The following is an 18,022-nucleotide window of genomic DNA, read 5'->3' as shown; positions in this document are numbered from 1 at the left end:
ATTCGAAAATAAATCCAAATTATTTAGTTAATGAATTTTAATTGATTATTTAATTCGAGGTAATTATTTCTTATGATTTAAAATTTCCGAAAACTAGTTTCGAACTTTAAAATATTATTTAAATTATTTTTAAGGCTCGATAAATATTATTAAATGATTTATTCTTATTTATTCTTATTTTTTTCGTAATAAATAAACCGTTCGTCCGTTTAATACGAAACGAACGCCTCTAGACTCAGAAAAATATTTCGATTTCAGTAAAAGTACTTTTGAAACCTAATTTCTTTTGTATTAAAGGACTGTTTGATTTTTTATATCATTCTGAGTCAATTTTGATCGATAAATCATATTTTTTACCCGACTTCAGTTTTAAACATACTGAGTCGAATGTTTTGACGAACTGAGTCATATGTGATATGAATTATGTGATAAGTGAGTTATGTGTTTACGTGTTATGTGAATTATGTGTGTATGTGGATCAAGAGTCCTGTGATTGTCTGTTATATTTATGTGTGGGCTATCGTATGGGTAGACGATAGGATTTTGACGCGCAGTTCGTCGAGTAATTATCGTTTAGACAATTAAAGCTATATCTTTTAATTATAGAACCGGATCTCTCGAGTTGATCGGGACAAGACGTTGGATAAAGAATGAGATGGAATGGTATTGGGTATCTGGCTTCTAGCAATCGCAGGAGCAACATATTGATGGAGTGTTGAAAAGAAAGATGGTGATGTTTTGAGACAGAATGTCAGAATAGATGCGTCTTTACGAGTGTGACTAACTACTAAAACCCAAAGGCAAGTATCCCTATCATCACTTATTGTTCAAGTGATATTTATTTTAAATCTTTTCATGCAAGTATTGCTTTCCCTATTCAGTCCGGAATAGATAAATGTTTTATATATCGCTGAATTAAATAATTCTGTTTATGCAAGTATTCTTCCTCTATTCTATGTTGAGAGTAGCTAAGTGATTTTACTTATCCAATTATCGGATTTATAAATGTTTTGGATTTTGAGAAAAGTGATTTGGTTGTGAATATTCCTACCCAAGAATTGGGGGAATAAAATTATTTCGGGTGTCGATTATTATGACCCCATTTCAATAAAAGGTTTTAAGATTGGATCATAATTGTGTAAGTGACCGGGACGGACGGTCCAGCGGAGGGCTATTTCTAAGTGCCATATAGAATATTATGACACAATTTTTGCCACAGGCAGGTATATTGCCTTTTGTTTGAGTACTCGTATTTTTGGGGTCACGTTTCTATCAATCATGACCTTGTGCTATCACACGGGATGATCAACATGTGATAGTACGTTCGTCGGAGGATGATCCTAATCTAAATTATCATATCATTTTTGATATTCATAGAATAAATGATTTATCAACTGTTTCTGTTTTGGAATTATGGTAAAATGCGGTTTTGATTCAGATTGTGATTTACGCTGATACTTACGTTGTTGTTAAATATCAAAGGTGGTATTAGTATAGATGATTGATGTTAACTTCCCTATTTTAGCGCGGGTAGGTAGTGAGCATCAAAGGTCGTATTGATATCTAATTTGATATGACAGCAAAATAAGTATTAATTTCAAGAGTTCGGTTTTGAGTAAAGTTTATGATTCAATCCATAATCATTGTTTCTTGTTGGTGTTGTTTACGATATTTCCGTAAACACTGTTTTACGAGTTTTATTCTCGTCAAGATTCAAAGTATTGCTGAAGCATTTCGCTCAAAAATATCAAAATGGTTTTGAATACAATTAAGGAATCAATTCTGAGGTTCCTCCACTAGAATTTTATGATTCAGCAATTATGATTTTAAAAGTTCTGCTCTGTTGCAGATGTCGGTTTTATATCAAAAGACTCTGTAAGTCATATGTCATAGCCTATTTGTATATTCGAGGATTCAACTCAACTCAAATAAGAATGTAATAAGTAAATAGTGGATCTACCATCAGAGAGATCTCACAAAGTAACATCTGTCAAAGGATAAAGAAACATTGTTCATCTGCAGACTTGAAGATTCACTGGAAGAAGTTCAAGAATTTGATCATGCCTCAGTGATATAAATCAAGATCGTGGATTTAATCAAGTGACAGAGATCTCGTCAGGGTATCATTTATTACAAGGATTTAATCTGAAGAAAATCAGAGTATCAAAGTCAAGACATGAAGAAACGTCACCGAAGTTAGTCACTCATGAACCAGACAGTACATCGAGTGTCAGCATTGAAGTGGCGGAATTGATTCATAAGTCTCAGTGATTTTCAGAAGATTGTCAGAAGAATGGATGCTGCTCAGGGTTAGTATTAATTCTCTATTAACTAATTAAGTCATATAATTTAATTAAGAAAATAAATTATATCTGCAAAGATTAATTTATTGATTAATTGAATTAAATTGATTAATTAATTTAGAATTAATATTGAGGATTTACAAGATTTTAATTGGTTTAAAATCTGCTTAAATTCAAAACAAGACAATTCATTTGAACTAGTATGACAATCGGTATGACAATTGCTAGTCATACCGAAAGTCATGCCAATACATTTAATTGTCTTATTAGAATTTCTGTTTAGATTAAAATCTGTTATTAATTCAGCAAGACAATTTATTTGAACTAATATGACAATCGGTATGACAATCAATAGTCATACCGAAAGTCTTGCTAGTTCATTCAGATTGTCTTGCTAGTTCAATCCATTGTCCTACCGAAAGTCTTGCCAGCTATAGGATTGTCATGCCAGTTCAATTCTATTCGGCTGTTGATTAAAAAGAAGCAGAGCAGCAGCAACTCAATCATCCAGAAAAAATAGAAGCCAAGAACAAACAGAAAGAAAAAGCAGCCGTCTCTGAAACATTCAATTTTTTATCTGCTTAATTCAAGATCAATTTCTAGATTGCAAAGTTAAATCCAATCAACTAGAAATCATTCTCTTGTTCTTGTGTAACAATCTAGCGGGTCAAAATCCCTAGAACTTAATCTCAAATCGCGTTTAGCATTTGATTCTAATTATTGCAAAAATAGAAAAAGTTCATGTCGAATTTATTCTAGATTTGTGATAATTGATTTGAGACTAATACCTTGTAATCGATACAGTTATTGTAACACCTTTCAAGTTTAATAATATTTTTATTTAACTTGAATTTTGTTTCATTTTTTTTATTCCGCATTTATTCGATTATTTGGTACTGTTTGTATTCAACCCCCCCTTCTACAAACACATTGGGACCTAACAATTGGTATCAGAGCCTTCTGATTAACGAACAAATCAAGATCCTAGACTTTTGTGATTTTTCAACTCCTTGAATTTTTATTTATTCAAAAATTCATAATGACTTCACATAAAGTTGGAACCGTTAAAATTCCACAATTTGATAAAGAGAATTATATCATGTGGAAGAAGAAGATGCTATTATTTTTACAAGTTGTAAATCCCAAATATTCAAACTTGTTAAAGAAGGGTATAAAAACTCCGATGGTTATTGAACCGGAGGTAATAATAGATGGTGTGGTGACTACTAAAGCTAGAACCTATCCAAAAGAGCCCGAAGATTTTACTCCTGCTGAGAAGGAAGAAGCCTCCTTGGATGCCAGCCTTCAATTAATATTAATTGATTCCCTTGATCCCTTGATGAACAGACATGTGATGAACTGTAAAAATTCTAAACACATGAGGGAAACTATTGAGGTAATTAATGAAGGCACAGAGGAAGTTAGGGAGAACAAGTTGGAAATCCTAACCTCTGAATATGAACATTTCAAATCAAATCCAGGAGAAGGAATTACTGAAGTGTTTGAGAGGTACAATGCGTTGATCAACAACCTGAACATCAATGGAAAGTATTATTCAATCAGGGAGGTCAACAAAAAGTTCCTTTTATCACTGCCAGCTCATCTTGAACATAGAATCACTACCATTAGAGAAGCTAGAGATCTGAGTGAGATTTCTTTGGACAGGCTCTATGGAGTGTTAAAAACTTATGAGTTGGAGCAGATTCAACAGAAGGAAGTCTACGGGAAGGATAGAATGGTCAGCACATCTAATGCACTTGTAGCTGAAGGTCAACAACAACAACAATCTCAACAGTTAGAAAGAATGGTACAGTTTTCCAAGGGTGAGGAAAATGAGTTAGTAGCAGAATATGATCCTCCTACTACAAATCAATCAAGTGATGATTTTTATTCCTTGGAAGAGCTGGAGCAATTGGAAGATGAATCAATGGCCCAAATTGTCAAGAGATTCTCCCATGTCAGATTCAGGAGGAATCCCAAGCTTAAGTACAAGTCCAACTACAACAAATTCCAGAAAGGTGGATCTTCATCCTCTAACACCAGCAGTGGTGGGTACAAAACAGGGATGGTTGATCGGAGCACCATTAGATGCTATAACTGCAATGAGTTGGGACACTTTGCCACAGAATGTAGGAAGCCAAAGCAAGTAAGAAAGAACTCTGAAAGGGCTTATCTGGCAAAGGGAAGAAGCTGGGATGATACTGATAGTGAAGATGAAGAAGAAGGAAATCTTGCTCTTATGGCTATTGATGGAAAAGCTTCATCGTCAAGAATAGAGGTAAAACTTTCTGATGCTGAAATGGTTTATCATCTAAGAGGTAACTTAGATTGTGCACGTCGTGATAATGAACTGTTAAGTTTACAGATCACAGACCTTGAGAAAGAGGTCAATGAATTAAGACTTGTGCACATTAATCAAGACAAATTAAAAGAACAGGTATCTTTTCTAGATAATAGAGTTGACTGTTATAGAAAACTCGAAACTATTCTCAAAGACAAGATCACCGGTCTTGAGACTAAGGTTAGAGCCTACTTCAATTATTGTTCGAAGGCTAAAGAGTTCTACAGTAAGCAAGCTGTTAATCAAACATCTGGAATAGGTTATGATTACAATGTTGCTATTGGAGAATTAGGCATAAACTCTCCTCCTCATGTCTGTGCTAAAGGGAGGGAAGTACCACATGTGCTTAAGGGTGTTGATGAACCCCTCTATAAAGCATCAATTGCTGAACCATTTGATGCGACCTCTTCCGTTATTCAAGAAGAAATACGTGCTGAGGATCATGCTTATGAGAAGATTGTTTCCAAGTCAAGTGAGTCGAAAGTTCCAGTCAAAGTTGTGAAAGCAACTGAGAATAACTCAGACACACATGAGTTGGATAACAATAATGCCATGTCTACCATGCATAAATTACCTGCTGTTAATCACTCTCATAAAGCATGTGGTGTTGCTTATTGTATGTCTTGTGCTTTTAATATGATGTATGCTTATTTTAATGGTAAGCATGTGTCTAATGATAAGACTACTCCTCGTCAGCATGTGAATAACAAGAAGCATGATAGGTCTAAGACTGCTAGTCCTTCTAAGGCTAGAAAGGAGACATTTGTGCCTAAGCTTAAACAGAAATTTGTTAAGGCTGTTTACAAGGTCAAATGTTCAGTCATTGAGAATGTTGAGATCGTTAAAATTAAAAATGTTGTTTTGCATGACAAAGGACAATTCTACAAGTATGTCGGGCCCAACCAAGTTTGGGTTCCGAAGAAGGTCTAATCCATTTGAAGTGCAGGGCAGTATACAGGTGTAACCGGTAGTGTGGATTCTTGACAGTGGATCATCAAGACATATGACCGAAGATAGAGCCCTGCTATCAAATGAGGATTGAGAAAGCTGGCCCCCTGATTACCTTTGGAGATAACAGTAAAGGTTTATCTGAGGGATATGGCTGTTTGCAAGCTGGGAATGTTATCATTGTAATTTTGTATATTGTGCTAGGTTATTATCAGGAAGCAGTATCTAACATATAGCACCAGTGACGAGACTTGAGAATATTACGACATATCAGGCACATGCTGCACATTACACTTGGAATTGTACTCTAGTAAGATGTGTACAAGTGTACTCCTGATTGGTGAGTTAAAAGAGGAAGTCAGTGCACCACAGTTCATGGACTTTGCAGCTGCAGATCTATTGGACTATGCAATCTCTTCTTCATAATCTCACTTCAGGTTGGTACGAACTAGTATACTGCTCAAGCAATCGTCAAGGACATGGTATGGCACTCTAACTGCAGTTACAGTTTTATATGAATAAGTAGAGTCGTCATATTTATAACTATCTTATCACTAGGCACAATCATATTATTTTATAAGTGCAGTGGTATATTGTTTATGCAACATAACAATTAGTATCTAAAGTACTTGACAAGTATCGGTCAATGATATCTTGTTAACATTATGTTGCAGATATTTGTAAGCTTTTGACATGAATGAGAATTACTTAGACTTTACCCTAAGTGATCAATGTTTTATCAAAAACTCATTCATATTGAAAAACAAAATCAAACTTCTTTCTACATTAGTGATTTCTTATGTCATGTAAAATCTTTTGAAATCACTATTGTAAATCATTTTCTCTCTATTACCATATATTCTGTGTTACAGGTTCAGTCTCCAATGGCTTTCTTTCATTGACAGTCATGAGGTTGAAAACCCACAACATCTATCCCAGACTGTAAAGACAAACACAGAAACAGAACCAACCAACACTCTCTTACCACTAAATGTAGTATCAATGAGCGTGAGGGAGATAGTGCCTTAGTGCACCATATAAGGAAGGTTCTGTAGTCAACCCAGTAGCTCTGTCTCCTACATAGATGAGTAGTATTTAAACCGAGACAACTGCTAGCCCCCATACATCTTCTCAAAAAGATGTAATGGCTGAAAAGGCACAAAAACAGTTACTAGATTCATTCTCTCAACAGGGTGCGTCTATTGAATTTTGCCTGTCAGCCAAGGTATCCGATGTAGTGTCACCACTTCAAACATAAACAATTCTTGATGCACAAGAAGAGGTTACACACACAAAGGATGAGTTGACGAAAACAAGAGTTTCGACCATTTTAAGGTCAGATTCGATTGTTCAAGGTTCGTTAGTGGACCAATTGCCTTTACAGGTGTTAGGAGAGGATACTGATCCAAAAGCCATATGTCAGTGGTCAGTATCTACCTCCCCAGGCTTAAATCCCCTGGATGCATCTGCGGATAGTGGATCTGACATAGGTGCAGATCGGCAACTTGTTGATAATGATTCAGATATTACCTGATAAGTCACAAGGAAATGTCTTCACAGACATTAGAAGGGAACTTTGATCTTTATGCTAAATTCTTTGGATCATTGTTTACCTTCCCAGAATTCAAATCTGCAACCCTAAAAGGGAAACTAGCAACTTGTAGATTATGACTCAGATTCATCTGACGAGTTTAACAGGGATGGGGATTTGTGAACTCCCATTGCACCACCTGTGACCTCCTTAAGGATGGCTAAGGTGATTTTCCTTGCAAATATAGCTGGATTATGGAACTATGAGAGAAGAGTGATACACTTGTGAGAATGAGTGTAAACACGAGTGGAGAGAAGAGTGAAACACATGTGAGGTACACTAAAACACAATCACACACTCACAGTGAGGAAGAAAGAGAAACTACTTGTTATTTCTTTTCCAACCAAGTGAAATATGAGAACTCCTTCAGACGACGGCATACATTCCTTCTTTAAGTGGGAGATAAAAGCTTAAGTAATAGTTTGGAGGATTCCTCAACTAAGGGGGAGAAATAGCAGGGAGGAAGAAAAAGATCCTAAAAATGTACACTACACCACACCATTGTTGTTTGTAACTACGGATCCTATTGTACGGGAGAGGTGGTAAACACAAGGTGATTTCCTAGTAAGGGAAGAAGCTGTTAGGGGAGTACCATTGGTTTTTATCTGCGGATCCTATTGTACGGGAGAGGTGGTAAAACGAAGGTGATCTTCTTTAATCAGTTGATTCTCATAGGGGGAGAAGCAAGAGATATGGGCTTCTCAACAGGAAATGTGGTTGTACAAATGAATATGGAACTACTTGAAGATATGTTCAGTCTAGAGGAACATCTACTTGGAATCTGGAAAATGTTAAATCTCATCCAGAACTTTTCTGCTATTTACTTTGCATGTATGTTTATATCTTTTTCTTATTTGTTAGTTGAGTTATCCTCTAGGTATTTGTGTGTTATTGTCTAACAAACAAATAGGGGGAGATTGTAAGTCATATGTCATAGCCTATTTATATATTCGAGGATTCAACTCAACTCAAATAAGAATGTAATAAGTAAATAGTGGATCTACCATCAGAGAGATCTCACAAAGTAACATCTGTCAAAGGATAAAGAAACATTGTTCATCTGCAGACTTGAAGATTCACTGGAAGAAGTTCAAGAATTTGATCATGCCTCAGTGATATAAATCAAGATCGTGGATTTAATCAAGTGACAGAGATCTCGTCAGGGTATCATTTATTACAAGGATTTAATCTGAAGAAAATCAGAGTATCAAAGTCAAGACATGAAGAAACGTCACGGAAGTTAGTCACTCATGAACCAGACAGTACATCGAGTGTCAGCATTGAAGTGGCAGAATTGATTCATAAGTCTCAGTGATTTTCAGAAGATTGTCAGAAGAATGGATGTTGCTCAGGGTTAGTATTAATTCTCTATTAACTAATTAAGTCATATAATTTAATTAAGAAAATAAATTATATCTGCAAAGATTAATTTATTGATTAATTGAATTAAATTGATTAATTAATTTAGAATTAATATTGAGGATTTACAAGATTTTAATTGGTTTAAAATCTGCTTAAATTCAAAACAAGACAATTCATTTGAACTAGTATGACAATCGGTATGACAATTGCTAGTCATACCGAAAGTCATGCCAATACATTTAATTGTCTTATTAGAATTTCTGTTTAGATTAAAATCTGTTATTAATTCAGCAAGACAATTTATTTGAACTAATATGACAATCGGTATGACAATCAATAGTCATACTGAAAGTCTTGCTAGTTCATTCACATTGTCTTGCTAGTTCAATCCATTGTCCTACCGAAAGTCTTGCCAGCTATAGGATTGTCATGCCAGTTCAATTCTATTCGGCTGTTGATTAAAAAGAAGCAGAGCAGCAGCAACTCAATCATCCAGAAAAAATAGAAGCCAAGAACAAACAGAAAGAAAAAGCAGCCGTCTCTGAAACATTCAATTTTTTATCTGCTTAATTCAAGATCAATTTCTAGATTGCAAAGTTAAATCCAATCAACTAGAAATCATTCTCTTGTTCTTGTGTAACAATCTAGCGGATCAAAATCCCTAGAACTTAATCTCAAATCGCGTTTAGCATTTGATTCTAATTATTGCAAAAATAGAAAAAGTTCATGTCGAATTTATTCTAGATTTGTGATAATTGATTTGAGATTAATACCTTGTAATCGATACAGTTATTGTAACACCTTTCAAGTTTAATAATATTTTTATTTAACTTAAATTTTGGTTCATTTTTTTTATTCCGCATTTATTCGATTATTTGGTACTGTTTGTATTCAACCCCCCCTTCTACAAACATATTGGGACCTAACAGACTCTATATATGTCATAATGATCTTGCTGAGCATTTCTTCCGCTCATACTTGCCTGTTTTTAAATTTAACCTCCAGTGAGGATTAGCTGCGCAGTTTAGCTGCGTAATTCGAGGAAGCAAAGAAGAAGCTCTTGAAAGGTGATGGGTCCAGGGTTTGCGAACTAGTGTAAGTTCTATTGTGTAAAGTTATTTATATTATATTATATTATAATTGTGTTATTTTATAGCTGGGCCTAGTATACTTCTTTTCGAAGTTATACTAGCGGGTTAGTTTAGAATTGGAAATTTATTGAACAGAGTTTTAAAAGAAAGTGAAAAATTATTTACGGAATTTGGAATTCTTGTTTCTAGAACTGTAACCTTAAAAGATCTTGGATTAGTTGGGGTCATTTATGCTAAATATCTTCCGCTGACATTTATTTATCGATTAAACAGGTTGATTTGGATTGAGGCTTCATGGTGACGACCAAATCCTCTAACCCCGGATTTGGGGGCGTTACAAAGGAGGTCCATACTTGTTAGTGAAATATATGGTCAAACTGAGCCAGTGGATTTGAGTGAAGAATTGAATCTTATGGGGGTTGACGAACCAACCAATTTTAGACAAGCTGCTGGAAATTAGAATTGTATGCAGGTAATGAGGCAAGAAATAAACTCAATTGAAGAGAATAAGACTTGGGAATTAATGCCTTTGCCACCCAGTCAGAAAATTATCAGTTTGAAATGGATTTACAAACTTAAACCAGATGCAGACGGGAGAATAATTAAGTACAAGACACGTCTTGTGGCGAAAGGATATGTACAGGAGTATGGGGTCAATTATGATGAGGTGTATACACCTGTCACACCCATGGAAACTGTGAGGATACTACTGGCATTGTCGGCAAAAAATAAATGGGAGGTACACCACCTTGATGTTAAGACAGCATTTCTGAACGGAGATATTAAAGAAGATGTATATGTAGCCCAACCGGAAGGGTTTGGGAAAGCTGGAAAGGGTCATTTGGTGTACAAGTTGAAAAAGGCTTTGTATGGCTTGAGGCAAGCGCCACGTGCCTGGTATGCGAAGTTAAGTTCGTGTCTCGAAGAACTGGGATTTTAACGATGCCCTCAAGAACCTGTTGTGTACATAAGGAGGGCAAACGAGGGAATTTTAATAATTGTTGTTTATGTGGACGATTTGCTAGTGACAGGCTCGAATGTTGCAATGACAGTAAGGTTTAAGGAGGAGATTAAAAAATAAATTCCAGATGAGTGATCTAGGGAAGCTGAGCTACTATTTAGGCATCTAAGTTGAAGAAAATGGCAATAGCATTGTTCTTAAACAGTCTGGGTATGCACGTAAGATACTCGAGAAAGCAGGAATGTTAGATTGTAATTCTACAAGCTACCCTATGGATCCAAAGGAGCAGATCACACGTGATGAAAAGGGGGAAGCTGTGAACTCAACAATGTTTAAAAGCATGATAGGTGGATTAAGGTATCTTGTTCACACAAGGCCTGACATAGCTTATAGTGTAGGCATTGTTAGTCGACATATGGAAAGGCCAACGAAACTCCATCTCAATGTTGTGAAACGGTCATAAGGTATGTGAAAGGGACTGTGCATTATGGTCTAGTATACTCTGAAGACAACAGGAACAATGTCTTGACAGGGTTTTCAGATAGTGATTTAGCAGGGCAATTGGATGATCATCGCAGCACAGGAGGCATGGTGTTTTACTTAAATGACAGTATCATTACGTGGATTTCTCAAAAACAAAGGTGTGTGGATCTGTCGTCGTGCAAAGTAGAGTTCATGGCAGCTGCAGCAACCGCATGTCAGAAAATTTGGTTGCGAAATGTTCTTGGTCGAATTACTTCAGAAACTATGGGACCATTTGTAGTCTGCATAAACAACAAATCAGCCATTGATTTGGCCAAGAATCCCATGTTATACGGAAGAAGTAAACACATTGATATTCGCTACCATTTCATTAGAGAATGTGTGGAGCGTGGGGAAGTTATTTTGAAGCATGTGAGCGGTGGTGAGTAATGGGCGGACATTTTGACTAAGGCTTTGATGAAGGTTAAGTTTGAAAGCATGAGGAGGTTACTGGGGGTTAAGGACTTGAACAGACATGTTTGAGCTTAAAGGGGGAACTGTTGGAAAATAATTTCAAACATGTCTAGTTGTGTGGTTTGTTTTTCTATCGGCTAGTTTGAAGTAGTCAGCTGGTGTTTATAATTCCAGTTAGTGCCTCTGGTTTTTAGTCGTATTTATAGGAGTTGAATAAAGTTAGCAGTAGTAGAGTAGTATTAGGAGTTCATGGGTGTAATGTCCTACTTTGTAGGATCAGTAGTTGGTGTTTTGCTTATTTATCTATTGTATTGTAGTTGAATAATAAAAAGAGAGTCTTTTCTAGATATATGAGTTCTATATTCTCGGCTTAAATTTGTCTATATATATATAGTAACAACACTACATCGATGATATTCTTAAATCTTAAAGAATAAATTAATGATCCTGGTTTTAAAACCACGAGTTTAAAACAATTATGGTTATTCATCATCTGTTCTATGAAGCAACAAAAACTTGCCAATTTCAAACAAATCAAGCATCATATTACTCAATATTTAGATTATAATAGACGAAACATTAAAAGTTTGGTTGGTTGGTTGGTCATGTAATTCTAATTGATAATGAAGTCAATTTCCTCTATCAATTTAAATTCTATTTCATATTGAACTCTGCGTTATTATATTTGAATTAAAGTCAAGTATTCGACAAATTTAAATTTCTAATTCATATTATTGTCTATATTATTCTAATTGATAGGAAGTCAACTTACTCTATTATTTAATTAATTTCTATAACAATATATACTATAACAAATAATTTAATTTATATAGATTTAATAGATATATATTTATACTATCAAATTATCAAAATATAATTCGACTAGCTAAGAGAAAATCATATATACTATTTGTTCGGGTTAAAACAATATTATCATATTGAACCGGTGTAACGACTGGGAATTTCGCGACATAATTAAGAGAATAAAGTATGATTTTGTGGTGTAATTATAATTTATGTGATTTAATAAAGGGATTAAATAATTTTGTTGGTTAATTGCCCTTATTGTATATCAGTAACTGGGAACGTAAAATGATGCGTTCCAGTTTGATAAGTCAGCTTAAGGGATAAGCTGTGTTGTCGGGCCGTCGGGTAGAACAGAACCCATCCTAAAAAGGGATTAAAGTATTTAAATGTGAACTATCTGTTGTTATATGAAACAGAATGTTTAAGTGAGTATTATATTCTAGTGACGTGTCGGTTGGTAAAGATAATTGATTGTGAAGCGTAATTGAAACGCTTAGCGTCGGGCCGTCAAGCAGAACACAACCCGTTACGCGAAAAGAGGAATAATAGTAAAAAGGGAAATTTCATGATCAGAAATGAGTTGTGATGTGTGAATATATGTGCTTTCTTGTATGTATGCATGATTACGTGATCTGTTGATTTTTAAAATGATTTAAGGGATTTATTTGATTTAAAATGAGGTTTATTGAACCTTTATACATTTTTATAAAATTATTCGAATAAGGTCAAGTCGTGAAATTTATTTTGTTATCTTAAAAGTTGTCCTAGAGACTTTCTAAAAATGATAGACGGATTTATTTCGTGATTGGTGCATTTTATAATGATGTTATGGAGTTAAGATGCTACTTTCAGCAAAATCTTGTAAAATTCATATTAAATCAACCATTCGCTCAAAAATTATTTTAAAAATATGGATTAAAAGCTAATTTCGAGATCTACGCTATAAAATTATTATTTGTTTCACTCCCATCTTTTCTAAGAGAGTTACTTCTTAGTTAAACTCATTTTTAGATTGAAAATAAGAGAAAAGAAAAATTAAAGTATGGTATAATGACCATACTACCCTTGCCAAACTAATATATACTCCTTCCCCTCCCCCTTTCTTTTCTTTCACCCGGCCTCACTCTCTCTCTCTTCTCTCACTTTCTCTCATCTCTCTCTTTTCTCTCTCAAACTCTCGAAGCTCTCTCTCTCTTCTTTTCTCTCGGTATAATCCTCTTCTCTCATTGATTTCTATGGATTCATCCATGAAACCTCATGTTCATCCTAGATATATACTTTAAATCATTTGCATGTGTGTATTTGTGCTTGCATGCGAGTGTGTGTATGTGCGATGGGCTCAATTTTGAGCCGAGTGTTGAGTCTTTGTTTCCTTCGAATGATTGCTTGCAATTTCTGTAAATTTCTGTGAAGATTGAGCCTTGCATGCGTGTGTTGCTGTGTTTTTGAAAGTTAAACGGAGGTTTTAAGGTTGGAAACCCTCGAATGGGGGCACCACCATGAAACCACCGCCACCGGTGATGAACTCCGGTGAACCGGTGGTGAGTGATGATGTAATAACTGAGCTCTCGTATTCATAAACCTATTTTCGATGTTTACATATGATGTTTTAGTTGAAAACCGAATGGAATTTTGATTTCAAAAGTTATTAAGTTGATTCTTATTGATTTAAGTGGTTGTGAATGTTTGTTCTTGGATAATATTGAGAAATTAGATTAGTTCATGGTTCAAAGAGTTGAATTAAAAGTTGCATGTATTGTTTTGCTTGAAACCCGAGTGGTTCTTGATCATTAAGTTGATTTTGATAATGTAAATGGTTTATTGTTGATTGATTATAGAGATTATCGAATAAATAGATTGAGTTGTGGTTTAAGAATCCCAAATGATGCATGCATGTCTTGATTGTTGGAAATTTCGAGTGTTCTTGCTTGTTCTTAAGGAATTAAGTTGATTTATGTGTTTAAATGGATTGTAGATGTAATTTCGACTTGGTTTTGAACGAAACAGTAAATGCATGTCAAGATAGAGCTATGCATGTAAGTGTTTAGGTTAAAGATGATTTAAAAAAATGAGTGGTGACTTGATCTCAAGTTTATATGCAATTTTGGTGCTTGCATGTTAATGTTTGATTCTTGGGTTGTGTTTTGTGGTTATAGCCGAATGGAGCATAGGTATAAAAGTAATTGGTTTGATTCCATTACCTTGATAAATAATGAAAAAATGAAGGATTGAGTCGTCTTGATATAAAGTTATATAAGTGATATGATAACTCAAGTATATAGTTTGAAATACAAGGATTAAATGATATATGTCGTATTTGCATCGTAATGCGTGATTCGAAGTCTATTTGGTTAAAGTATACGGGTTTTGGTATAAACGTGTTGTGTGTTTATAATTGAGTATATATACTCTTAGGGTATTGCGATAAAGGGAATTGTTAAGTGTTCTGTGGGAATCTAAATAAGGTTTTGATTTTTGGATTGTAGATTCGGAGCGTGAGTGCATTCAGGCTAGGAAAGGGAAAAGTGTACTAGGTGGTAGCAGTTCAACCTTTGTGAAACAGGAAAGCGAATTCAGACAAGTAACTCGTCTTACTTGTGTAAATTATTATAGAGAGGATATTGTTCATGTCATGTTAGAGTATTGAACTTTTAAGTGATGTACTCCTATTATTGATTCTTGAGATGCCCTGTCATTGTCCTTGTGAACTTGTTATTGATAAGATTTTTGTTCAAACCTTTTGGTAACCTTTTCTTATCATTAATATCTTGAATTCTTGTAAACCCTATAAGAACCTTTATGAACCCCTTGCGTAATGATTATTCATTCCTTTGTTTACCTTAATTCACGATGATCCTTGAAACTATTTTGATTCCCTAACTTGTATACTTTGTGATCATTTGATCAAGATCCTTAGCATGGAACTTTGCTTATCTTTGATTTATTCACTTTCTTTGAATTCTTGAAATTGAACTTAAGAATGAGTTTCGACTTGAAAGAGTATGAATGATTTCATATTCTCGGTAATGATAAAATGAATCTAGTAAAACCCTTATTTTTCAACACAAGGTTTTCCAAACGAATTCCTGATGGATTGGATTTGAGACGTAAGAGACTGGTGGGACTAGTCCAGTCATATAAGAGGCCAGCGGGGATAGTCCGATTTAAGGCTGAAATTATGCCATAGGTACCTTAAGGACCAGATGGAGGTCGGTACATGTTGATCACCCGTATTACTATGAATTGAAAGTTAAAGTAGTCCACTCAAGGGTTCCATATTATTTAAAGAGGAATTGAATTCCTTATTCAGTAATTGATTCTTTGAAAATTAAATGGCTTATAATGTTTTGAAAAGAGTTGATTATGATATTGATTAGCATATAGTGTGTGAACTACTCCAGTTATCTGAGTTCCAAATAAACTAGAACAATTTTGGGAGACTTTGTCATGAAATGTCAAATCCTGTCTTGTAATTTTTGTCAGCTGATATCAATGCACATACAAATCACATATGCATCAATATATAAGCTGCAATAATAACAGGAAAAAAAAACAACAGGAAAGATCACGTAATCTGAACTTTGAAAAAAGGGAGAAATTCAAGAAACAAACCCAAATAGTTCAACAAATAAACCTTACAATATGTTAAAACTTGGGAAAGATATATTATAGGACATGGATATACAATGATCAAATGCTCCAGTAGAAGGTAACCCTAAATTCCTCAAAACTTAACTGGAGCTTACCTCCAAAGGCTTATAATTCCAGAAAACGTGCTCTAGTTACTCCTATATATACCATCTCTACCAGTAGAAGCTAGCTGAACGGAACAACTCCTCCAGTCAAAAGAGATTTCGATTCACTGTTACCTGTACAAACCCTACCGTAAAATCTGCTGTCTTCCCCTATCAAATTCTCTCACAAATTAGGAGTGAAATTCTTTAAGAACATACAATGTTTTTAAGAAAAAAACAACGCTGAATTTAGCATGAAATTAGTACATCACAAACAAGCAAATTCTGTTAGGTACATTCTGGGTTACAAATAAAACAGTTGTCATGACGTTCCAAGCAGCCTATATAAACCAAAAATATCTTCTCCTAGAACTCTAAATTATAGAACTCATCTCAACTATTGGAACAAAAGACAATGATATTACGGAAACAAAGTTTTGTATCATATCCATCAAAGTATAATCTTGTCCTTCAGACGGCAATCGGTCCAGTAGCAATTTAAAGGCCGATGCGTCAGGTGTGAAACCCTTCTCAACATACAGTTAAAGCATTTTTTTCTAGTCCCTAAACAGAAACTAGCATATCACAAACTTACAATTAAGAAAATTATATCTGGTACATTCTGGCTTACAAATAACACAGTTGTCATGATGATCAAAGCAGCATATATAAACCAAATATATCTTCTTCCAGAACTCTAAATAATAGAACTCATTCAACTATTGGAACTAGAGACAATGATATCACGGGGAACAAAGTTTTGTATCATATCCATCAAAGTGGAATCTTGTCCTTTAGACGGCAATTGCTCTAACAGCAATTCAAAAGTCGATGCATCAGGTTTGAAACCCTTCTCAACCATTTCCTTCAGAATTTTCACAGCCTCATCACATTTATTTCCTTTAAAAAATCCTTGGGCAATAACATTGTTAGTGACACTATTTGGCAAACAACCATCCTCTTCCATTTTTACAAGATACTCTTTTGCTTCTTTAAATAGGTTGTTCAAACAAAGACCGTTTATTAGTACGGTATATGTATGAACATTAGGCTTCACCCCTTTCATGGGAAGATCATTGAAAATTGCCCGTGCTGAATCAAAATCTCCGTGCTTGCTAGTACCATCAATGATGATAGTATAATAGTATATATGTGAATTAAGTCCCCTTTTTTCCAACATTTGAAGTAATGACATGGTCTCATCAATGTAGTTATTTTGGCACAATCCATTCAGTACTATCGTGTAAGTGACCGTATCTGGCATGATTCCCCTTGCTTGCATCTCAGTATAAAGTTCAAGAGCCGATGTACATTTACCCATTCGATATAACATATCTATAACAATGTTGTACGTAACAACGTCAGGCTTTACTCCTTTTGATTGCATGAACCGAAAGAGTTTCAATGCGTGATCCGTTTTCTTGCTCTTGCAATACCCGTTAATCAAGCTGTTATACATAAAAGTACTTGGGAAAACGTTATTTTCAATCATATCACGGTACCAAACCATTGCTTTATCCATTTTCCGTTTAAAACAATATCCTTCGATCAGTACACTGTAGGTTACAACATTAGGATGTATACCTCTTGCGGTCATGCTACGGAACATAAATTCAGCTTCTTCCAATTTACCTTCCTTACAATATGCATCCACTAATATATTAAAAGTGTACACATTTGGACTGATTCTGTGAGCACCCATTTCTTGGATTTTTTTGATAACATCATCCCAGCGCCCTAAAGTACATAATCCCTGAAGCAACGAGGTATATGTGAAAACATCAGGTACAAGACCTTTCCCCATCATTTCCGAGAAAAGGTCCAGGGCCTTATCAACTAGTCTATCTTTGCACAAACCGTAGTATCTGCTTTACAATTAATTTGTTCCATCAAATCGATCAAACGAATGGCTCTCATTGTCTGCCCAGCTTTACAAAACCCGTCTACA

The 18,022-nt window shown here is 34.9% G+C and overlaps 1 protein-coding gene across 1 annotated transcript; it reads right to left on the bottom strand.

Moving 5' to 3' along the window:
* Positions 1-16,365: 16,365 nt before the first annotated feature.
* LOC141716709 (uncharacterized) lies at positions 16,366-18,022 on the bottom strand. Its single transcript, XM_074518905.1, has one exon. The coding sequence runs from the start codon at positions 17,879-17,881 to the stop codon at positions 16,790-16,792; it is 1,092 nt and encodes a 363-aa protein (XP_074375006.1). The 5' UTR covers positions 17,882-18,022; the 3' UTR covers positions 16,366-16,789.

Source organism: Apium graveolens, chromosome 4, assembly GCF_009905375.1.
Source record: "Apium graveolens cultivar Ventura chromosome 4, ASM990537v1, whole genome shotgun sequence".
NCBI lineage: Eukaryota > Viridiplantae > Streptophyta > Magnoliopsida > Apiales > Apiaceae > Apium > Apium graveolens.
The sequence above is the reverse complement of the archived record's forward strand: the minus strand, read 5'-3'. Positions and strand labels throughout refer to the sequence as shown.

What these genes read in the sequence shown, in the direction of transcription:
- LOC141716709 (XM_074518905.1), bottom strand. Translation starts at nt 17,881, where the DNA reads ATGATGGGGAAAGGTCTTGTACCTGATGTTTTCACATATACCTCGTTG.